General features: G+C 53.1%; 3 protein-coding genes across 16 annotated transcripts in view; 1 reads left to right on the forward strand and 2 right to left on the reverse strand.

Moving 5' to 3' along the window:
• The window catches only part of CLEC16A (C-type lectin domain containing 16A), a 221537-nt gene extending 219839 nt beyond the window's left edge, over positions 1–1698 (reverse strand). For all 8 annotated transcript variants that reach the window (XM_066382613.1, XM_066382610.1, XM_066382612.1 and 5 more), the window contains exon 1: positions 1454–1698. In XM_066382613.1, the coding sequence (XP_066238710.1) occupies positions 1454–1533 (80 nt within the window). In that variant the 5' untranslated portion in view covers positions 1534–1698. The remainder of the gene's footprint in view (positions 1–1453) is intronic.
• A 1897-nt stretch (positions 1699–3595) lies between these two features.
• Positions 3596–16735, forward strand: DEXI (Dexi homolog). Its single transcript, XM_066382623.1, has 2 exons — positions 3596–4540; positions 16123–16735. Exon 1 carries the CDS (start codon positions 4111–4113, stop codon positions 4396–4398), a length of 288 nt encoding a protein of 95 aa, XP_066238720.1. The 5' UTR covers positions 3596–4110; the 3' UTR covers positions 4399–4540; positions 16123–16735.
• A 1272-nt stretch (positions 16736–18007) lies between these two features.
• CIITA (class II major histocompatibility complex transactivator) overlaps positions 18008–23643 on the reverse strand; it is a 53303-nt gene continuing 47667 nt past the window's right edge. For all 7 annotated transcript variants that reach the window (XM_066382616.1, XM_066382618.1, XM_066382615.1 and 4 more), the window contains 4 exons: positions 21458–21541; positions 21199–21282; positions 20413–20510; positions 18008–19861 (listed from right to left, as the gene is read on the reverse strand). In XM_066382616.1, coding sequence (XP_066238713.1) covers positions 20435–20510; positions 21199–21282; positions 21458–21541 — 244 coding nt within the window. In that variant the 3' untranslated portion in view covers positions 18008–19861; positions 20413–20434. The remainder of the gene's footprint in view (positions 19862–20412; positions 20511–21198; positions 21283–21457; positions 21542–23643) is intronic.

Below are 23643 nucleotides of genomic sequence, written 5' to 3' on the forward strand. Positions count from 1 at the left end.
TCTCTCTGGCTAAAAAAAACCCACCTGCTCCATCCTAGAAAGGACTCAGCTATGCATCACAGCACCCTCACCTCAACCCAAATGAGAAGCCTCATCTAATTTCCTTCTCACCAATCCTTGCCATTGGCCGCTGTCTTCCTCCAACTGGTTTTCCCCTCCCCACTCCATCCTTCTTCTTCATTCCTAGCTGTAAACTATTACCACCAAAGCTTTGCTTATTCCCCAACCAACTCCCTCCCCACTACATTATTCTCCCTGAGGTTATTATCTCCTCAAAGATCTCTATCTGGACTCTATTTTCCAGCAACCCCCTCCCCAATCTAGGCATGCTCCACACCTCACCCCAGTTCATTCAGTTTTTCTTTTCTTTTTCATTCTTTATCCATTGAGCTCCTACAGTATGCCAAGCACAGCACTAGATTCTGAAATACAACTCGCCCTCTCTTCTCCTGGAAGTGCCAGTTTAGTAGCAAACGGAAAAGTAATGAAAACAAACAGAGCGACTGCAGCTAGTGGAGATGCACTGAATGAAATCAAGAGAAAGATGGAAGGGAATTGGGGTGGTGGAAGCACTTTAGGTAGTGTGGTCTGGGATGGCCTGGCTTGGCCTGGCTGATAAACACAGCTACTACCATCACTGGCCACCTACTGTGTAACACACTGAATGAATCTTTCTACATGTGATATTACTGAATTCTTGCACAATGTTCACAATACCCATTTGCAGATGGGAAACCCCAGATTCAATGAGGTGCCGTAATTTTCCCAAGGTCACACAGCACTAAGTGGTGAAATTGGGATTTGAATGCAGGTCTGACTGCTGCACTCCTGCTTCCCAGGACCATGTTTGCAACCTGTCCTCCCCTAGTCTACTTCTGACAGTCCCTTCTTAGACTCCTCCTAGAAAACAGTTTGCTTTTAATTACTGCCCTTTACTGAGCACCCGTACGTGCTTCCAGCTTTATGTGCATTCTCTTACCCAACCTTCAAGACAGTCTTGGGAAGCAGGTCCTGTCATAATATCGGTTTTACAACCGAGGAAACTAAGGTCTAACTTCACACACTTAGATTCAAACTCAGATCTGTCCAACTCCAGGATCCTGACCTCCGACCTCTCTGCTGTCCTGCCTAAGAAGTACCACCCATGATCTGCTCCCAGCAAGAATGAAGTCTGTCCGTATACTTAAACCTCATCCCCTTACTTTATAGATGGGGATATTGAGACTCTGAGAAGCTAAGGGACTTGCTCAAGGTCACACAGCGAGGAGCGACGGGGTCAGGGTTCGAACCCAGACGCTCTGACTCCAGAGTCCACCATACAGCCTCTCCCGAGCGCCTCTCTCCGCCCTCCACCTCCGCTCTCACACCTCCCAGGGACCCCGGCCCGGCGCTACGCACCCCCATCCCAGCTTCCAGCCCCAAGGCCTCCCACCTCCGCCCCCAGCACACTCACTTGAGGTGGTCCAAGGAGTGGATGTTGCGGGAAGACTTGCCATGGCCCCCGCCCACCCAGCTTCGCGAACGGCCAAACATGTCGGCGGCCCAGGCCGGACGCTTGCTTCACGGTCTCATGCCCCAGCCGCCCAGAGGCCGGGAGCCCACGGCCGCAGCACAAGCCGCGGAGGTAGTGAAGAGACCGCCAACCCCCTTCCTCCCCGGCCCACAGCCCGGCACTGACATTCAGCCGGAACCGGCCGTTCGACCGTCGCGCTTTACGGCCGCCGCCGCGGGGAACGCTGGGAAGTGCAGTTCGCCCGTGAGGCGCCAATAGACGGGAGCCTACGGACCGACTACAAGGCCCGGCGTGCATCGCGCAACTGCGGGGCTGCAGCCTTGGAGAAGAGGCGGAGCGGGAGGAGGAGAGTGAGCCGTTCGGTCCCGGTGGGCGGGAATGGGAAACCTGTGCGCTGAAACCTGAGAAGGAAGTCGGTGAAGTAGGGTGAATAAAGTAACAGCAATATTAGCAATTATTAGCTGTATGATAAGAGTAAGAGAAGCTGTTGCAAAGTGTATACCATGTCACTGTCCTAAGCGCTTATGTATGTATAGTTATTTAATTCTAATAACCTTATGAGGTGGGTATTATTATTTCCATCTATTGTCAAGGAAACAATCACGAAGAGGTTGACTTGCCCAAGGTCATGCCGCAAGTAAGTGACAGAACTAGAGTTCAAACCCAGGCACTCTTATTTTTATCCCCCAGTAAACTAAATTGCATCAAATCGGTAATGGCCTTGTTTGTCCTCACAGCCTTTTTCTTTTTATATTTTAGTTAATATGTATATAGAAAGGCCTTCAAGCAACAATGTACCAAACTGAACATCCTGAACTTTCAGAATATTTCTCTGGTCTTCCCCCCAAATCCATATCATTTCCAAAGTTACCAAGAAGGTGTATCTAAATTTATCTGCTGGGTAGGTAGTAAGAAGCTCCATGGAAGAAAGGTGACCCTGTTCACCTTTCATTCATTTATTCCTATACTTCATAGTTATCTAAAGCCTATTTTGTACAACCATTTGTGCTCAGGACAGAATTGGGCCAGGGACCAATGTTCTCCCTAATGCCTAGCACAAGGCTTGGTGCTAAGAGGTGTTCAACAAATATTGGCAGAGTGACTGAATAAATGAAGGTTTGTTTCATCTTTTGCAGTTGGAGAAATGGAGACCAATGGAGAGTTAATGGTTTGCTTTGTAACTCATCTAAAGGGTCAAGAAACAGTCATGGAGAAGAAAGGGAAGGTTCTGGCCTCCAGACACAGGCAGGCCAATCAGTGTCCAGGGTCCTCTCTGTTTCTCCGTACAAAGGGTTACATACTACACTGCCTTGTCTGGCCCCACTTAAGCAATGCACATAAAACACCCAGCTCAGTGTGGCCTGAGATGTAAAGGTTTATTGAACTGCTTTGGAAGGCCCTGTGGACAAGATCAGTCTCCTGAAGGATGCACATAGGTTCCCCATCAGACGGGGAATCACTTCTCTGTGTACCTCTTGGTTGAATGTTTTACCATTGTTTTAAACAAGGCTTACAAAGTCCAGAAAACAAGAAGCAGCCATACTAGTTAAAGGTGTGACCTGCCTGGGAATCTCTATAGTCTGGTGTCCCTGAACCCTATGGTGCAGAACCCTCCCCAATAGGCAGACCTTCCAGCAGCCAGAATTTGGAAACAAGGGGACACTAGTTGATCATCCCCACAATGAAAAATTGGCACTTTGGGAAAGTCTCTGATTTGCACTGTTAAAGTCCACCATCCCTCCTCTCCTCTGCCTTCTTTTTCATCTGGTAAACTGAGTCCCCAGTAGGCGTGACGCCAAATTCAAGTCCAGCAAGGTGCAGTGGGAGCTCGCGATTTTCTCCAGCTTTTGTCACCTTAGGATACAACTAGGTTTGAAGTGTGTTGGGTTTCTTTCCACTCCCCTAAGGGATTCGCAGAGCGAATTGGATTTGAGATAAGGGCGGAGTCCAGAACCAGGAAAGCAACTCAGAGGCCAGAGCCCCGAGGGACGTTAGCAAAGAAATACCCGCCCCCTGACGGCTCAGGCCAATGAACGCGGCCGTTGAGCCGGCCAGTGAGCGGGGCGGCGATCCGCCAATGAGCGCGGGGTCGCTCGGAGGCGGTGCTCGGAACGCCACCAGCTCGGCGACGCGGCGGCTTCAGCCATGGGAGCTGAGCCTGCGGGGGCGCAAATGGGGCTCGAGGAACTGCGGGGCCGACCTGGAGACGCTGCCTCCGGGACTGGCCCTGAACGCTGAGCCGCGGTGGGGTCCCCGCTCGCGCTGCGAGGGCCTGTGATTGCGAGCGGGGCGCATCGGAGGAGCGGGACAGCCGCCGGCCACTTCAGTGGGGGCTCGCCTGGCCGCCGGGCCAATCGAGAGGACCGCGTAGACACTTCTGGGAGTGTGGGAACCCCGCCAGGCACGTTTCGGGGGCCGAGGCTCGCCCACAGGGGCCCACCGCACATCGCCGGGGTCACCACCGGGGCCCAGCGCTGCCTCGGTCGAGCCCCAGGGCGCCCCTGGATGGCTGAGCTGCCTCCTCGCCGGCCGCCCGGGCGCCACAGCGGCTGAGTTCGCTGGGATCCCGGGCCGCTGCCACCCTCGCCACCCACTGCATGCCCGGCGCCCGGGTCGCGGCCCACCTGGACGCGCTGGGCCCCCTGGTCCCCTACGTGCCACCGCCGCTGCTGCCCTCTATGTTCTACGTGGGCCTGTTCTTCGTTAATGTTCTGATCCTATACTACGCCTTCCTTATGGAATACATCGTTCTCAACGTGGGCCTCGTCTTCTTGCCGGAGGACATGGACCAGGCGCTTGTGGACCTCGGCGTGCTTTCCGACCCCGGCTCGGGCCTCTACGATGCCGACTCGGAGCTCGACGTCTTTGATGGTTACTTGGAGTAGGCCTTGCCTCTCCCCACCCCCCACGACCCGCAACCATCCGCTCGGATCAGCCGCTCCGATCATGCCACCGCTGCTGCATGAGGGCACCGTCTGGCTAGGGATGGGACCTCCAGGATGGGGCCTTCTCCAGGCCCCGAGGCCTGTAAGTGCCCTCTCTGCGCCGGGTGAGGACGGGTTGGGGCGCTGGTGAGGAAGAGGCAGGCGTCCCCAAGCCGGACACAGTCCCTCCCCCAGGCTTCTGATCATTCCTCCATCCGCCTTCTCCAGGTCTATCTGGATGCCAGGAATGGCCGGACTCCTCTTAGACCCTTAGATGGAGTTGGAAGGCTTCCCCTAAGGAAAGTGACAGCTGTTGCAAAGGGGAAGGGAGCCAGGGTCTAAGTAGCGTTTGGGTTGACCATAGTACCAACAGCCACAGCTGTGGAAAAGACCTTTGCTCTCAAATCCATTTGAGGCAGATCTGTCAGCTCCTCCCCCTATCCCCAGCCTGGCTTGATGATGACCTTGGTTTTGGGGGGATTCTCACTAGTCTGGAAGGATAAAGACTTGGAATGTCATAAAAGGTATGAAGCGAGGCAGTGATCGCCTTTGTCTCAGGCCTCTTGCGGTCGGAGAGCAAGGACTCCTGGCTGGGGGTGTAAGAGGAGAAACCTTCAGCAAAGAACCCTGTACTTCCGTTGGCCTTGGGTTTGTGGCTGTTTTGGAGTCAGGTTTCAGGGTGCCCCAGCTCGGCAGTGTTGTAGCTGGAATCTGCAGGTGCTGCCAGTTTCACAGGCTGCCTTCACAGAGCAGGCAAGCTGGGGATTGGTGCTGGGGCTGGCTTTGCCGGCTGTGTGTGCAAGGCCTCAGGGGGCTCTTGGGTCAGCAGAAGAAACTACGGTATCATTGCCCTGAGGTGTTCCAAGTCCTGCGCTAGGCTGCAACCAGAAAGCTGTGTCCAGCCCCAACTGTGTGTTGGTGGGAGAGAAATTAAAATCCAGAAAGGAGAAAGACTTGGCCAAAGTAACACATCAAAGAAGAGAGGCAAATAAATAAATAAATAAATGAGAAAAACAAAGAGAAAAAAGAGAGGCAGCTGGAATAGGTGGGAGAAGGACAAGCAAACTGTTGGGTCTGGTGAGGCTTCATGGAGCATGCAGGAACTCGTTGGCGGAGCCTCTCAGGTAGCCATCGCCAGAGTGTCACTAGGTACAGGGCCCGAGTGGCAGTGGAAGGGGGACACTGAGGCATTGGGCAAGGGCTTCTTTTGGAAAACAGACACTAATACTACTCACCCGAAGCAGGCTGAATTAACACCTCTCCTCTGTTAATTCTAAACCAAGATGACCATAGTCAGAGGGTGATTCAGGGTAGGACCAGACCTTCTGCCAGTAGTGCTGGGGGTCAGGGGCTCCCTTAAGGGGTTAGCAGGTATATTTCTTTGAAGAAAGCTTCATTTGAACTACTTTGTATAACTACGCAGTCTGCCTGCCTAGCCAGCCAGCCAGCCAGCCAACCAACCATTTGTTGGTTCTTTTATTGAACAAATGTTTACTGAGTACCTACTGTGCCTTGTGGGTAAACACAGTGAGCCAGACAGACTTAGCCCTGGCCCTCCTAGCACTTGGTGAGAGAGACAAGCAGTTCCCAAACAAGATCGTCAGACGTATTTGAGAGCTATAAAGGCAGGTAAGGACATGGGCGCCCCTTTTGTGTTCACTACTGTTTCCTCAGCACCTAGAATGGTGCCTAGCACTTAGTAGGTGCTCACTAAATGTCTATCAAGTAAATGGCACAATAATAGAGTTGGGCAGTTTCAGATAGGGGGATCAGAGAAGGCCCTTCCGAGGAGATGGCCTACTTGAGCTGAGCCCTGAATTGCTAGGAGGCAGACATGAAGACCTGGAGAAGAGCAATCCAGGCAGAGGGAGGGAACTGCGAGTGCCAAGGCCGTCGGTGGGAAAGAGCTGGTTCCTCCATCAGCTGAAAGGAGGCTGTTGGGGCTGGTGGAGAGCAGCCCCAGGAGAGGTCAGTGTGGTGGGTGGAGCCAGACTATGGGACCTGGAGGCCACAGCCATAAGCAGTAGGAAGCCATCAGCGGGTATTATTTAGGCAGGGGATGACACAGTCTCACTTCACAGGTGACTGAGGCTTGGATGAGACAAGGTTAGTAAAGATGGAGAAACACGAACAGACTAAGAAGACCTTTTGAAGGCAGCACCTATGGAATCCAGATCGAATCTTATCCTGAGTGTTGGTCATCTGCCGTGCCTGGTTCCAGGCTCTTTGGTGATTCAGTCATTCAACAAATGTTAGCCGTGCCTATTCTTCTGCCAGGCCCTGCGCTAGACTCCGGGGATCCCAAGATGAATCCCTGCCCCACAAGCCAAGCACTTGACTTTCAGACAGTGTGACTTGGTGAAGACTGTCTTATTTTATCTCTGCGCGTTAACAGAAACACTTCCCCTTCCAAGTGAAAACATTGGCTTACTCTGAACCAAAACCTGAACCCTGAATGTTTTGACATACTTTGCAGCAAACACTGTTTACGCAGAAACACAGGAAGTGTGTCTCAGGGCTGCAAAGCTTTCAAAGGGACAGGGCTGGACGCTGGGAGATAGCGGGGCCTGGGCTGTGGGAGGTACTGGTGCCTGGAGAGATGGTGGAAGGCCCCGCACAGCATCCCTTCTTCCCCACCCAAGTCCAAAGCGGTCTTGGTCCCTCCCAAGGACCTGGGAAGCCCCGACTTGGGTGGGGGAGGGGTGGGGAGAAGCAGGAAAGGCCTTTGGGAAAGATTAAAGCTGATCTGACTGCATCTCCTCTCCAGGCCCCTTTCCATAGCAGAGGAACTCGAAGGATCAAATCTTGCTCTTTCTCGCTCATTCTCGCGTGGCCACAGTCTCATGAAACGCTAAGGCTAAGGAGCGGGCCAGGCAGTGGTGACGAGGGTGGATCTCCAGATGAAAAGATGAACTCACTTTCGTTCCCTCTCTTTCTCTTTTTTCTCTAATGTGTGTGCATACATAGTTCAGGTCCTTAAACATTTGTTGAGAACTTATTGAGGAGACAGTGTTAGGGTCAAACACTGGGTTCCAGTCCCAATTCAGACGCTGAGTTCCAATCCCAGTCCTAATTGTGACCTTGGGCATGCTGCCTACCTCCCTGAGTGTCAGATTCCTCTTCTGTAAAGCGGAGATCATGAAAACCTGCCTCCTCGTGAGGATTAAATGAGATAGATGTAAAGCTCTTAGACCTTTCTGTGTACAACAAATGACATAATAAAATTAACCACTATTATTATTAATAGATATAATGGAAAGTGTGTACTCTCAGGTCCTTAAGAGTGTATAAAGCTACACATATACCCATTGATAATTATATCCCATGATGAGCAAAAGGGGGTTGGCTGGTTGGGTGATGGGTAGGTCCAGGTCTAGACTACTGGGACAGACTTCTCACTCCGCCTTCTAGGCCCAGGGCCGTCGGGAGGCCTTGCCCATTGCACTGTGGCCTCCAAAGGCCACTAGATCTGGAGCCCTGGAGAGCCACAGCTCCGGTTTTGTAGGTGTTGATCATTGCCTAGGAGCAGGGAGCGGGGAGGCAGGAAGGCAGGAGCTCCGTCCGCCCTTCCCGGGAGACAGGAGGAAGGGCCACTGCAGCCGGCCCGGAAGCCGGAGAGAGGCCACGTCCTAGCAGCTCTGATGCAGAGGCATCTCAGCTGAATTAGTTTGTCCTGGTTCCTGATGAAAGCCGATGGTGCCTGCCTGCCAGCCCTCTCTTGGCATAGGGGGAGGACTGTGGGAGAGGGAGGAGCAGGGGAATGGGGAGACGAGAATGCAGCTGCCAGTCGGCATGGCCCGGCAGAGCTCAGATTTGGAGCTAAGTGTAACCAGATCCAGCAGTCAGCTTACTACAGGGTTTTCCAGGCTTCGGTCTCCCCACTGGGTGTGCAGCCACTCCTCTCCCATCTACCTGCCCCGCTCCCTTCTGCCAATCTGTGGCCTTGGCCTGCACCATCAGCAGAACACGCAGGAAGCTGGGCATATTACTGCTCTGCTCTGAAACCCAAACCTATTTTGGGGACATGGGCACAATAAATTCAAGTCCTGAGAGCTCCACGCTGGGGTCTGGGCTGATTGGGAAACCAGGTGGGAAGTTACGACTGTCATCCAGGCAAGCGACAGGCAATGATGACGAGGGGAGGCATGTGTACCCCTAGGCCTGCTGACTCACCAGTCTGTCCTGACATTAGACTTACCCGAAGGGCACTGTCCACAAGGTGCATTAGTTCTGGCTGCCTCTTTGGACAGGAAAAGAGCCAATATGCCAGTATGTGTCTTAAGACAGCTGAGATGCCAGAGGTCCCACCCCCTTGGCTCTCAGTTACGCAAACGAGATTTGGTCCAAGGCACACCCTCACAGGCCTTGTGTCTGTTTGTTGGATAAAGAAATTAAGGGCTCCTCTCCAGTTGACCATCTGTATCCCTGGTTAATCTGCTGAGTCGTCTCCCCCACCCCAGGACTTCTGGAGACTTAGTTTGCTTTTGAAAAACCAAGATGACAATAAATGGGACAGGCATCATTTATCCCCATCTCTCAAATAAAGAAACTGAGACCCAGAAAGGGGAGTGAGAGCCAGGGAGACAAAGCTGAGCGAGAGGCGAGACTCCCAACCCAGTGCTGAGTGGGTATGTGGGGGCCTCCAGGGAGGGGCTCTGACCTGTCCTTGTAACACTACTCCCAGCTCTGCCAGACCTGCCTTACGCACTCCCCTTCCTTTTCTCTGAGTTTCTTAACAAAACACAAAGCCATTTTGAAATTTACAATTACATAAAAATTATAAGAAGAGGACACAGAATTCTCATATTCTCGCCAGTTCATCAATTGTACTGGTTCACATTTCGCCACATTTGCTGGTGTATGCAACATGTGTTCTCTCTGTATGTACCCAGTATATACACATACATATGCGTATGATTACTTTTCTGAACTATTTGAAAACAGATTGCAGATGTTATGTTCTTGTACTCCTAAATATTTCAGTGTGAATTTCCTTAGAACAAGGACATTCACTTATATAACCACAGTACAATTTTTTTTAATTGATTCACTTTTGAAGAGAGGAAGGGAGAGAGAGAAAGACTGAGATCGAGGGAAGCATTCATTTTGTTATTCCACTTAGTTATTTATTCATTGGTTGCTTCCTGAATGTGCCCTGAGGATCAGACCTGCAACCGTGGTGTTTTAGGACAACGCTCTAACCAGCCAAGCTTACCTGGCCAGGGCAATCTCAGTACAATTGTCATTCCAGCAAATTCAACATTGATGCCATCCTAGGACCAATCTAATTTATGCCTTTATTCAAATTTCATCAACTGTCCCAATAGTGTTTTACACTAAAAAGATGGGCCTGACCAGGCAGTGGCTTAGTGGATAAAACATCAAACTGGGACACAGAGGACCCAGGTTCGAGACCCTGAGATCGCCAGCTTAAGTGCGGGCTCATCTGGTTTGAGCAAGGCTCACCAGCTTGAGCCCAAGGTTGCTGGCTTGAGCAAGGGGTCATTCGGTCTGCTGTAGCCCCCCAATCAAGGCACATATGAGAAAGCAATCAGTGAACAACTAAGATGCCACAACGAAGAACTGATGCTTCTCATCTCTCTACCTTCCTGTCCCTGTCTGTCCCTCTCTCTGTCTGTCACACACACACACACACACACACACACACACACACACAAGATGGGTGGGGGGTTGAGGCCCAGATCTAATCCCAGACCACCCCTTTGCACTGATTGTCATGTCTCTGTTGCTTCTTCAGTCTGGGACAGCTCCTCGGTTTGTGTCTCTTTCATGACATTGACACTTGTAAAGAATACAAGTCTGGTATTTTGTAGACTGTCTCAATTTGTTTGTCTGATGCTCTTGAGATTAGATTCAGATGATGCATTTTTGGCAGGAACACCACAGAGAAGTCAGTGCATGTTTTTCTGAGTGCATCGTACCAGAAGACACATGGCACCCATCTGCCTCGTTACTGGTGATGTTAACTTCGTTCACTTGGCTAAGGTGGTGTCTTCGGTTCTTCACTGTCAAGTTGTTTCTCCCTTTATAGCTTCTAGTTTGTGATTATCTACTAGTGTTAGCGCTTCACTTTTTGAAAATATTTTTCATGTGAATTTTTTTTAAAGAATGTTTATGTCATTGAAAAGAGAAAACCAGCATCACTTGGCATGGATAAGAACAGTGAGTGCCAAAGTCATTAACTTCTGGCCAGACACTGCAGCCAGCTAAAGGTGCAGGGCCTCTGGCCTGCTCTTTGTTAAAAAGGCAGATTAGCAACTTTTAGCTTCAGAGTGGAACTTTCTCTTTGAAGTAATCATAAGAATTGACTGAGAACCAAAACGAATCACTTATTTCATGTGACTTGGTGTTACTTAAGGCTGTCTCCACAGACCCCCTGAAATTGTGGGGTCTTCACAATCAGATTTTGGGTTAAATCCCAGCTCTGCCAACGCCTTGGACAAGTGACTTCGCCTCAGGCCTCTGTTTCCTTCTCTAAACTGGGGGTGACAGTTGATGATATGTCATACCCAGAAGGGTCTTAGACCTGGAAGTGTTTCTTGCTTTTCTTGGGGGCCAGTTACCCAGGAGGGTGTGTCTGTGTGGATGGCCTCTGAAGCAGCCCAAGGCCAGTGATAACCAGCGCCCCCACACCCTCATCCGTGGGCCAGTCCTGGGGGTGGCTGGGAGCTGGTCCCAGTTCCGGTTACCTCTGGAAGGGACAGGCTTCATTCCTGGGATTCTTCCTGGCACGGGACTTGGTGGGTGGTTAAAGCTGCAACCTGTGAAGCAGGCAGGGCTGGGCAGGGCAAGGCTCATCAGCCCCATGACGCAGGGAAGGCCACCGAGGCTTGGGAAGGTTCAGTGACTCACCCCGATGGCCAGCTATCAGGCGGCTGGGTTGGGCCTCCCAGCCACACTCGCGCGGCCTCCACAGTGAGGTCAGGCGTCCGGGAGGCAGTGAGCAGGCGGAAGCAGAGTGCCATCTGCCTCTGGCTCCCCTGCCACCTCTGTGGCACTTGACATTTTTCCTGTTTGACCAAAGAAACCAGGCTCAGGTTTGCCTTTCAGGCTAGAATTCATAGTTTCGTTTCCATCATGTTTATTTTAGCATCGTCTAACGTTTATGACAAATGATACCATTTTTTTATTCATGATAATGGCATAAAGGTTTCTTTCAAATTTTTGGAGTCACAAGAAGGAGGTGTGTTGGTTGGAAATACCCTGCCAGGAGCAGTACAGGTGGCCCTTGGATGTGGCAGGATCAGAAGGTGCTGGGCCAGCGCTACCCCACAGAGGGCCTCGCGGAATCTTGGACACTGAACAGACTCGGTGTGCCCACAGAATCGTCACAAAGCCCACGGCTATGAGTGTCGGTGGCTGACGTACAAACCAGAACCCACATTTGAGAACCTGGTCCGTGTTTCTCCAGAACACTGGCTTCCATCAGAGGCATGACCCAGGCAGACTGAGAGCTTCTCTCCTGTCACCTTCTGGTCATCAAACTAGACAAGGTGGAGGCCTCCTACCACACAGCCCGTCACGGGGAACACAGTAGAGACACAGGGCAACTCATCCGGATGATGTCTGTGGCAACATCGCCACTGTAATTGATTGGTGACATCGCCACTGTAATTGATCGTTTGGTACGTAGACCAAGAGGTGGGAGTAATGGGTTTCCAGCAGGCAATGGCTGTGGAGAAGGCAAAGGGTGCTCCTTTCTGAAGGCCGCCGGCGTCTAGGAGCCCGCTGCCCGGTGTGCGTTCTAGCTGGGAACCGGTGGGGACCCGGAGGCGAGGAGCCAGCATGCACGTGCCTCCTGTGTGCCGACTGTGGCAGGCATTCCACACGTTTCAGGCCATCTTCACCACAAACAGCCCAGTGAGGTGAGCACTGTCAGCACTGTCTTCCTTTCGGAGGAGGAAACAGACCCAGAGAGATTAGGTGACTTGCTTGAAGTAGTACAGCTAGGAAGGGGCAGAGCCAGCATTACCCCAGACAGGCCAGTTCCAGACCTGTGCTGGCTCCCCCAGGGCACTAGGACAGTGGATGGCTGAGGCACAAAAAGGAGTCCCCTGTCAGCGTGTCCAGAGCATCACCCCACCAGCACCTTTAAGATTCATGGGCCACTTCTCACTTCAACCCAGTCCTCTGCAGAGGTATCAAGTGGGACATTACTGCTTCAAATGGACTAAGTGCCCAACTGTCATTCTAATGACCAACGAGTCAGCCACTCACTCCCTCTCTCCAGCTCTGGAGAGTCGCCTGGAATGAGGTAGTTTCAAAAAGAAAGAAAAAAAGCCAACGACTAATGAATTCGATTCTAGAAGCTGCAGCCACGGGATGCTTTGCAGCTAGGGCTTTTGATGCCTTGGAGGAAAGAAATGGACCAAAGACGCTGAGAGGAATTAAGTCTTTGGTGTCAAACCATGGAGGTTCAAATCCTGGCTCTCCTGTGTGGCCTTGCACAATTTACTTAACCTCTCTGAGCCCGTGTGAAATTTAGAAATGATGGTTCTTCTTGGCCCCACCTCCTAGGGCTGTTTTGAGGAATAAATGAGCTAAGACTGGATTTAAAGCAGATGGTGCTAGGTGAGTGTAAAGCGCTTGATCAATGTCGACTGCTGCTCTCATTCTGGGGTTTGCTGTGAGACCAGACCTGCAAGTCAGAGGAACAAGCGGATTGGTCTTTAACCGTGGGTGACCCAGATGAGAGGGCCCAGGCCATCCGCCAGCCATGGATACAGAAACCTGGGATGACATCTCCGTGCTCAACTTGCAGTGTGGCTTAGGGCGGATCACCACCCTCTGTGGGCCCCTCCATTCTCTGTGGAGTGAGCGGCACCAACTTGGATCAGTATCGCCCAAACCGCCTGGCTGCTGGTGGCGAAGTGGATGGAGCGTCGACCTGGAGTGCTGAGGCTACCGGATCGAAACCCTGGGCTTGCCCAGTCAAGGCACACACGACCGGCAATCAATGAACAGCTAAAATGAAGCAACTATAAATTGATACTTCTCATTTTTCCCTCCTCTCTCTCTGAAATCAATAAATAAAATTAAAAAAAAAAAAGGATGGCCCAAACATTATATGACACTGTCAATAATTTTTCCCTATTGTCCGATTGCCTGAACTTCTATGTAGTTTTCTTTTAATCTGGCTCCCTAAATTTTTAAAGTGAAATTAATGTTCTTGAAAGAGAAGAACTTTATATTACTGTCAGAAATGGGAAACTGGCATCACTTGCCGTAAACGGAGGGGGCTCTCTATAAACACCATGAAACAGAAGAGAGCGAGTTCTGCCGGGACCGGCACCTGCGGGGCCCCGAGCCGTTCGGCCGGAGGGGCGCACGCGAGACAGCCGGGCCCACACGTGTCTGGGCCTTGATGCGGTTTGTTGTCACAGAGACCGGGAAAGGAGTGAGTCTCTGTTTGATGGGGTGAGTCTGTTCTCTAACCACGGGCTGAACTGGGCTCAAGTGTGATCCCCTGCCTTGGGATGGTTGTCGTGAGCCCCAGTCCGGGTGAATCTGAAGAAAGAACTGTTCCAGGTTCGTGGCCACCAGGGTCCTCAGGAGCGCCACACTGACCCCCCCAGGAACCCCGCAGGTTACCTGGAGGAGGGAGGACAGCAGAAGGTGGGCTCCTGGCAGGCTGGGGCAGGGGGCCGTGAGCACCCCGCTAGAGGGCCACGTTCTGCCTCCCGCCTTCGGGTCTCGTGGGGAAGAGGGTTGGACCTGAGGACTCCAGGGCTTACCTGTGTCGTTAGTGAAAGCCAGGTCAAGTCTCGCGCAAGAGAAGGACGCGTTCGCTGGCCTGTAGGATATGAATCTGGCAAAGGACACAGAAACTTGAACAGTTTGGCCCCTGCTAAGCTCCGCAGCCTTGTCTCCCCACTGGCCTCCCTTCTACCCCCTCCCCCACTCCATGCCAAATTACAGGAGGTCCCAGGACCTGCTGTGCCCTGGTCACCTGCCCCTGTCTGACATGCTGCAACGCCGGTGGCCGACAGGCAGGTTCACGTTGGATTCAGGCAGACGGTACAGCAACTGCGGTCATTCCCAGTTTATTCGAGTCTCGCAGCAGCAGACGAGCCACAGGCAGGGGAAAACTGCTCATGGCAGCGGCGAGCAGAGTACAGTTCCCCCTCGTGGCAGTCAGCGAGCGGACAGGAAAACAGCCCCTCATGCTGTCAGGCAAGTGATCCGTCAGATGGCTCCTTGCAGTGGTGGACAAGCACCCATAGCCTTACGTAGACTGTACACCGTGGCCCTGCCACGTGCTCACTCACTAATCGTGCAAAGTGCATGAGAGCAAGCCTAACACAGCTGTTTTCCCTGCACAGGCCTTTTGCGCACAGCTTTCCCCAGACCGGACGCCATTCATCCCGTGCCTCCGCCTGTGGCTGGGTGTCTCACCTCGGGCTGAAATTGCTCACTCTGTTGTGTGTTAAAGGCAGGGACTGCACTCCTCACGGGGTCCCCAGCACCCAGCTCAGGACCTGGCACACAGGCAGTATAAGATTTTGTAAATTTTAAGCTCTCCAGTGGGACAAAGCCCCGGAGAGGTGGACAGCTTTAGACCCTCTCAGTGTCTCCATCTGTGAAGTGGAATTGTAATAGTAGGTAACTCCTGGGTTGTTAGGAGGGTGGGATGAAATCACCTGTGTACGGCTCCATCCCGGCCGTGTTCTGGGAGCAGACCCAGGGATGAAGATTCAAGGGCGAGCTGTCTGTTGGGAAGGCAATGCTAGCAACTGCTGGCAGCTTCCCCCTGCTGGAGCCACATGGGTCTCGGTGGAAGCGGTTCTGTGCCTTTGGGTGGTCTTTGGAAATGGAGCGAGGGGACATTGTTAGCTGTCACTGTACCTGGGAATGCTGCTGCCTGTTAGCGGTCAGTGACCAGAGGTGCTGCTAAAATCCTGCAGTGCCCGGAGCAGCCCTCCAACATTGGAGAAGTATCCTTCCCCAAATGTCAGTAGCACCCGATGAACAAGACATGTTGGGTGTTTAGTAGAAGTTTTATGTGATGCTCGGTGACGGTTGCAGAAGGAATAGTCTAAGCTGGGAAAGATGAGACTCGACCAGGCCAAGGGGTGGCCATGGGAGTGTGGGACGCTGCAGACACACTGGCACCAGCTGGGCAAAGAGAAGGGCACAGGGAGTGGCCAGGGGCCTTGCAGTGGGGTCATGGCTGTCCTGGGTGAGGGCCAGGTGGGGCTGCTGAGCAAGCGTGGCTGGCGCTTTTTTCTGGCAGGGTGGGAGGTGCTGCCAGCCCCTGCCCACTCCCAGAGCTTGCTCAGCTGCCCTGGAGCTCAAGTCAGCTGAGGGACCCTCAGGCGACCCCTCCCTGCCCTGCCCTCCTGTCAGGTACCGGGATTCCCCTCCCCTCCTTCCCGTCACGGACAGGCCTTCTCTCCCGCGTAGAATTGCACTGGTTCTCAAACAAGGTCCTTAGAAGTCAGGCAAATTCATTAAAAGTTTTTAATAAAAGTTATCGGAAAACACCCCGAACCTGAGTCTGAGGCTTCTGGTGGTTCCCTGAACGCGAGGGATAGAAGGAAGGAGACCTTCCCCCCTACCGCCCGCCGGAGCCTCCCGAGGCCTGGGGGTGGGTCCGGAGCCCCGAGAGCAAGCGGCGGCAGCCCCCTGCTTCCACGTTGGTAACGCCCTTTTCTCTCTTGTTAGGCCTGCTTCCTTCGAACGTTCTGTGCCAGCAGGGGGTTCCCCTCCGGACGCAGGACGGTGGGATGGAGAGCTTGAGACTGAGTGCCGACGTCCCAAAGGGAGAAGGCGGGGCTGCCTGAAGACCTCACCCACCTGCAGCATTGCACAAATGGCCTTGCCTTGGCTTCTGACCTTTCGTAGTTGCGATGGATGTTTACAGGAACCCAGCCAGAATATGCCTCCCTGCTCTTTACCCCGACCGTACCTGTGCCCCCCATTTAACCGCCAACAGGACGCTTCAAACCGCGGACTCACACACAAAAGCAATAGGCTACTCCGGCTGCCACCCGTGGAGCCCTGAGCTTAGATGCAGCGACTGCTGCAGGGAGTGACTCCAGAGGAAAAGAGGCGAGGAATGCGTCGGGGCAGAGGGCAGGGTTTTGACTTACTCATTTCAAGTGGCTTGTTCATCAAGTTGCCAGAACTAATCCATCGTGGCGGGGGAGGGCCATGCTTCTCCTCTGGCCAGAAATATTTTTAGCAAATGTGAGTGTATGAATACTGGACTTTGATACACCTGTAAAAGCAATACTTAGGAGGCTGCCTTCTTTCAATTAAACGTATGCAACTTCAACCCCTGGGGGCCTGCTCTTTGTTCTGTTTTGTTTTATTGAGATTTGGACAAAGGAATTCATAAGCAGAAAACCTCATGGTTGACAAAAAAGAGGAGAGTTAGGGCCTCCCAAGTTGGAGATCCAGCGAGTTTTGGAATCAGCCCACACTGGGCTGGTGTGGGAGGCTCAGGCCAGTCCCCTCCTTCCCTGCTTCCAGCAGCCTGACATACCAGGCCGGCCTTTGGGGTGTGGTGGCAGAGGCCTGGTGGCCAAACTGGCAATCAGGCCCAAGTCCCAGAGCAATCAGAAGTGTGGTATTCTGCCCACCCTCTCTTCTGCACTGGCCACAGAGTAGACTCCAAATAAGGAAGGGACGAGGGAGAAAGAAACGAATGAGGGAAATTGGGTCCATTTGCAGTTTCATGGGGAAAAAAAATAGCATAATTCCAGTTTGCAGAGCACCTACTGCTTTTCAAAGCACCTTCACATGCACACGATGTTTAACCAGGTACAGGTGATTCGTTCCAGGCTTCAGGTGAGCAGACTGAGGTGTGTGGGACTAAAGGTCTGAACTCAAGAGAAAGGGCGGTTGCAGCACCGCTTGTATTTCTGTGATTCTAAAAGGGATGCTAAATGTGAACAGAAGACATTTGAGAGGCCCAAGGTGAGTGTAAGAAGGGAAACACTGGGGGAGCTCTGAGGGGGAAATCAGGGCTTAAAAGGCGCACGCACTTGAAAACCACTAAACGTGAAATCGCGCCGTCAGCACACAGCGTGACTGCAGACGCCGCATGCCTGGGTTCTTGTGAGCAGCGCTTCTCCCGCCCACCAGGCGGAGCTCGAGAGCAACTCCAGCACAGAGTGCCTGTGCCCACAGAGCGCCGCCCGAGAAGTCAAGGCACATTTGCATCTCAACCGCCTCCTTTACAGGGGTGTGGCCTCCGGCAAGTAAGTTCGTCTATGAAATGGGGCCAGTAATTTACCCACTTCATAAAATGACTGTGTGTTAACGGACAAAAATGCCCCTCTGGGCTGAGATGGGTCCGCACCAGGACTCACAGCCGGCAAGCAGAGCCCACTCTGGGTTGCATCCTCCACTGCTCCCTGGTCCAGGTGCCTTTGGGCAGTGCAGGGACCACTCAACCATACCTGGCAGCCCTGCCCAGAGGTTTTTAAAAATATATTTTACTAAAATGCAGAACCTACCAGAGCATATTATTCACCACTGTGCACTCAGTACATGTTTGTGGAATGAATAAAACAAAGTTGTGGTGGGTGAGGCTTATTTATTTTTTCCACCCATGTTTTTCGTACACTTATGTGTGCTGGCCCCTTGCTGGGGGCAGAGGGCACCACGATGAACACAGCAGACTGTCCCCTGCCCTCGGGAGCTCATACCCTAGATAGGAGCAGACAGCACAACAAACAAGTGTGAAAGGAAATTAGTGACAAGGCTCAAGAGGAGGGGGTTGCGGGCGCCAACCAGGCAGCTGGGTCTCAACCCCTCAGCCCTCCTACGCCTGCCTCCCACTTGCTGGGAAGAGAAGAGGCAGGGCCCAGGCATCAGGGCCGGCGCACCAGAGCTGAATAGACAGCCCCCACGGCTGCCGATGCCAACCAGGGCTTCTGACCGACGGGCCAGGCCCCCATGAAAAACAACGGTTGAACTGGCAGCTCGCTGGGTAGAGGGCAAAGCGGCCAAGTCCTTTCCAGGCTTGCCTTGGCTGAGTCCGAATCCAAGCTGGGCTAAGAAACTGCCCCCAGGACAGAGTGGGGGTCAGGGGCAGAGGGAGGCCCCCCCCTCTGCAGGGCTCACGATGCTTCAACCTTGCGGCTCCCCTAATAATCGATTCTCCACGGCATCTTAGGGTGCCATAAAGAAAATCCTTTCTGAAAAGAGGACTTTGATCGAGGTGGACCATGCTGTATGTGTGCATGTGTGTGTGCGTGTGTGCATGTGTGTGCGTGCGTGCATGCATGTGTGTGCGTGTGTGTGCGCGCATGCGTGCACACGTGCACATACGCAATGTAGGGGTGCGGAGAAGAGGGATAGCCCCTGTCAAAATGGACAAAGAACGACAGAAGTCATGCTGTGTGCTGTGTGACCCTGAGGCTGGGCTATCGAAAGGGTACGACTTCTCTCTGTCTTCCTCTCTTTCCCTCTCTCCTCCTACCCTCTTCCCTTTTGGGGACCACCCTACAGCCCAGACACCATTCTATAAGGAAGCCCGAACCAGCCCACACGGAGAGGTCCCCTGCTGATAGTTACTGAGAGGGACCAAGGCTGTGGGCCACCAGCCAGCATCAAGAGAAATGGTCCCAGCTGACATTGAGTGGGACAGAGATGGGTCCTGCCCAAACGACAGGTGTGTGAACAAAAGTGTGTGCAGTTTTAAGTCACTACATTTTGGGGTGGTTTGTGATACATTAGGTCCCCAGAACGGTGGGCACCCTGAAATGCTAATCGTGATATAAACTGAAGCACTGACTGGATCTGCTGTGGGATTGAACGGTCCTTTAAAATGTAGTGAGAGACACGGTTCGAGAAGAAGGCAGGAAGGCGGGTGTGGCTCCGGTCCGTGTCCTCCCTCCCTCCATTAGTGTACGTCAGTGGTCTTCCCTCTCTGGGCCCCCCGCAGACAGAGTTCGTGCAAACAGCCAGTCCCACAGACAGGGCAGCTGCCTCAGTCTCGGCCTGCCACGGTTTGGGAACTGCGGGGCAGAGTGGCCCCCTGGTATCCTCAGTGCCAAGCGGGCCCTGCAAGGACAGCAGTCTGGAGAAGTGCTTTATCCACAGGCTGAAAGGGACCTGAGGAGGCGGAGATGTGGCTGCCTCGGTTCCTCACTCTGGCTTGGTCCCGGCCATCTGGAGTGTCCCATCGAAAACGCGCCGGGGCTCCTGGGTGGACCACAGCTGCGACCAGGTGCCCACCTGTCTGCCAGGGCTGCAGCGGCGGAGCAGGGCTGGCATCCACTGAAGGAGTGTGGAGCGGGCCTGGGTCAGTCCACAGAGCAGGCCATGGGTCCTTTCCGTAGCCGGCAGGGCTAGGTGCCAGGACAGGGAGGCTCACAGGATACAATCCGAGAAAAGCGGCACCCACAGATACCCAGTTCAAGGTGCAGCGTGGTCAGTGTCCACGAAGGTGCTGCGGGAAGTCCGGAGAAGGGGGAAGGTCAGGAAACCCGAGGAGGGAACAGCTGGCTACATGGAGAGTGTTGTCAAGATGGGGGGTAGAAGGGACGGTGGGAATGGAGGATGAGACCGGGTTCGGAGGGGTCCCTCACAGGTCAGAGCAGCAGGGAGCTGGGAGGACAGTCATCTGCACAGTGGGAGGCAGGAACCGCATAGAGCAAGTTCCTCTGAGGACAGTCGGAGACACTGGGCAGCCAACTGGCTGAAACAGGCAGCGCGCATGGTTTGAACGTCCCTGAAGGAACGTCTTTCCAATGTTGAGGGCTGTGGGATGTCGGTGGCCCACCCGTGCTGTCCTCGCCTCTGTCTCTAAGCCTGACCACAGGGAGGGTCCTCAGGGTCCAAGCCACAGAGAATCCAGGACACCTACACCGAGTCCAGTGCAGGGGCGGGGCGGGAGGTGCGATGGTGCATGGCCTGGGGGTGGCCACCGGATCCCGCCTTCCCAGGGTGCTGACCCCAGGGACCCCTGTGCCTCTCCCCACCCCAGCCCACCCCGCTTACCTTGTCCCAGGCACAGCTGGGGTCATCTCAGGCTGATTCGGGAGTCCAGCTGCTGCAGATGTTCCTGGACACCAAACGGGATGGTGGGTGTCCACATCCTGCAATGGGGACATGGAACACAGAGGCCAGGTGAGGAGTGTGACCTAGGGCCCCCAACACAAGCTGCCCCTGAATCTCTCCTCCCACTCAGTCTGGGGCCTTGGGGACTTCCCAACTGGCAGGACCAGACCAGTGCGGGGACATGGAGACAACAGAGGTTTAGGAACCCAAACCCCTTTCTTTAGACCTCATTCTGCTGCTCTCTTGCTGTGTGACGTCAAAAATTCTGGTTCAACTCTCTGTGCCTTATTCTCCTCGTCTGTACAATGGGTCTATAAGATCCACCCGATCCCTCTGAGAAGACACGAGTGATAATGTAAATGAAAGTGCTTTGAAAGTGTATGAAGTACCAGTATGGGACATTAGACATCATGGCGATATAAGCTGGAGCCATAATGAAATTGCCAGTTTTGTAGGTCAAAGTGATTTCATATCGTTCAACCCAACATATTGAGCAATTTTGTTTACCAGACACTGTTCTAAGTGTTTTTGTACGTCTTGACTAATTTAAACTTCACAAAGCTGTCTGGGGCAAATATTATTATCACCACCTTTTTTAATAGACGAAAAAACTAAGGCCAGAGGGGTGAAGTGTCCTGCTTGCCCAAGGTCGCACGTTGGTGAGGGGCAGAGCAGGATTTGAGCTCAGGGCTCACGGCCCCACCCTCCGGGGCCACTGAGACTTACGCCAACGTCTCCACGTGAGGGCACTTCCTCAGGCTGGCGGTGAGCCGCTGGGCCCCGGCGGCTGTGAACTTGTTGTACTGGACACTGGGGAGAGAAACCCGTCCTGGGGCCTGGCTCTCAAGACCACCCAGCCCCAGCCCAAGGCCACCGCCACGCTCTTGACAACCAGACCTCAGCCCAGTCCTCCCCGTGATGCCCGAGGGGGACCCCAGTCTCCCCCAGCCCCGGGATGCTGCTCATCCCGTCACTCCACACTCACTCCAGCACCCGCAGGGACACCATGTCTGGAAGCACGTGCGCCAGGCTCTCGGCTCCCACGTCACAGATGCAGTTATTGTACAAGCTGCCGGAAACAGAAGGCAGGGCCGGGGCTGGGGTGCAGGTGTTCGGGCACTCAGGCGTTCAGCGCCCAGGGGGAGCCACACCCAGCTGGGATTACGGCCCCAGTAACAGAGGGCACACGGAGGCCCAGAGAGTGGAGGCCGTTTCTCCACGGTTACACAGTGAGTCGTTACTTATCTCTTCCATGACTCACTTTGCTCCTCCATAAAATGGGCATGATAGAGTCATTGTGAGAAGGAGGAAATGAGTTCATGCTAGTAAATCACATAGAACAGGCCTGTCATGTGGAGCAAACTGCATGTTAGCTATGGTTATGACCACCTCCCAGGATGGGCTGTGAGGGTTAAATGACCCGCACTGAGGGGACAGAGGGGAAAAGAGCCCAATCACTGAGCTGGCTCAGGTTTCTGTGGTGTCTTCACAGCCACCTTGTACAGTGTTGAAAATAGCACGACAGGTGTTGCTGATGCTGACTTAAGCTGCACGCTCGTTACTAAGCATCCTTTTAACAAGCCAGGTACTGCTGTGAGTCTAATTTCAAGGCCATAACTTTGCCGTGACAGCCTCAGGGCTACACTGCGGGGCTGCATGTAAAAGCCACAGGTCTCTACTGCAGTAAAGTGGATATAGGCAAGACTCCAGCATCCCCTGATGTCATAATTTGGCTGGTACCGGGGCAGGCACGAGGCAGGGGCTTTGCAATCTCTTTCTGGGGTGGGTCTTAGAATCTAGGCGGCTCTTCCTCCTCACGTAGGCAGAGCATCCTGCCTATATTTCATTGGTACCAGGAAGCACATGGTCATACATTTGAATATCATTGAGATCAGGGTCTGTCTAGCAATCAATGGAGTGTCATACTGCAGTGTTTTGTCCTCTCGATGTCTTACAATAAATGGTATCAGAGTCCATGAAATATGAAATTTCTTTAAGCATCAATCAGATCAGATGTCACCTCCATTGGCCCACCTGCTTCTCTATTTACAATAGAAAAACTCCCCCCCACCCCCACCCACCCCCCACCCCGAACCCCCACTGACTTACAAGTGCCTCCCGGCATGATCTGGTCTCCACTTTCCTCTCCCACCTCATCTCCCACTCTCCGTCCGCACATTCACTATATCTAGCCACAGTGCCCCTCAAGGGCCCTCTTTCCTACCTCAGGGCCTTTGCACCTGCCATTCCCTGTTCTTGGCATGCTTTACCCCTACAGCTGCCCATGGAAGAGGAAGGGCCATCCCCTCAGAGGTCTCCGGACCTCTCTGGTCAATTCAGTATTTCCTATTATAACTCCTGGGTCCTTGTTAGTGTCCTTCCCAAGCATAAATCACTATTTTAAAATGTTTTATTTATGCATATGTTTAGTTGCTTATTATGTAAGAAACTTGAAAGCAAGACCCTCATCTGTTTTGTTCGTAGCTGTATCTCTAGCTCCTAGCACAGGCCCGTGGTTGATGTTAGACTATCAGATGTCCTACACAACTCTAGTGGGTGTCAATCACGCAGACTATGAGTTGGTCAGAATGCAACCTGTATAGCTGCACCCAGTGGCCCTGAATGGAAGGACAGAGAACAGGTATATTGATAACTTGAATCAAATGCCATCTCCCCTGGGAATCTGACTCTAGCTGCCCCTGGCAGGTGATGAAGGAGAGGAAAGTTCCTCCCAGCATAGTGAGAGTTGAGCTGGCAATGCTGAGCTGAATGACCCGGTCTCTGGTCCAAACTCGCAGTTCCCTCATTAGCCCTTGTACCACCAGGGGCCAGGCTGGAAGTAAGCAACAGAGGTGCTATGCTAAGGCCTACCACAAGGTGGCAGAGTAAGCACTGACTAGTGTGTTGGTGATAATAGCCAGCCAAGGCCGCCCGAAGGTGGTCATCAGCCTAGAAATCACCAGCACTGTACTCTAAAAAAGCTCAGTTCCACCGTCCTCTGAGCAGAGAGGACCAATATTTATTGTGCACCAGGACACAGCATTGCACCAATTTCTTTTTCTTTTTTCTTTTTTTTTTTTTTTTTTTTGTATTTTTCTGAAGCTGGAAATGGGGAGAGACAGTCAGACAGACTCCCACGTGCGCCCGACCGGGATCCACCCGGCACGCCCA

This window comes from Saccopteryx leptura, chromosome 4 (assembly GCF_036850995.1).
Source record: "Saccopteryx leptura isolate mSacLep1 chromosome 4, mSacLep1_pri_phased_curated, whole genome shotgun sequence".
In the NCBI taxonomy this organism is placed as follows: Eukaryota; Metazoa; Chordata; class Mammalia; order Chiroptera; family Emballonuridae; genus Saccopteryx; species Saccopteryx leptura.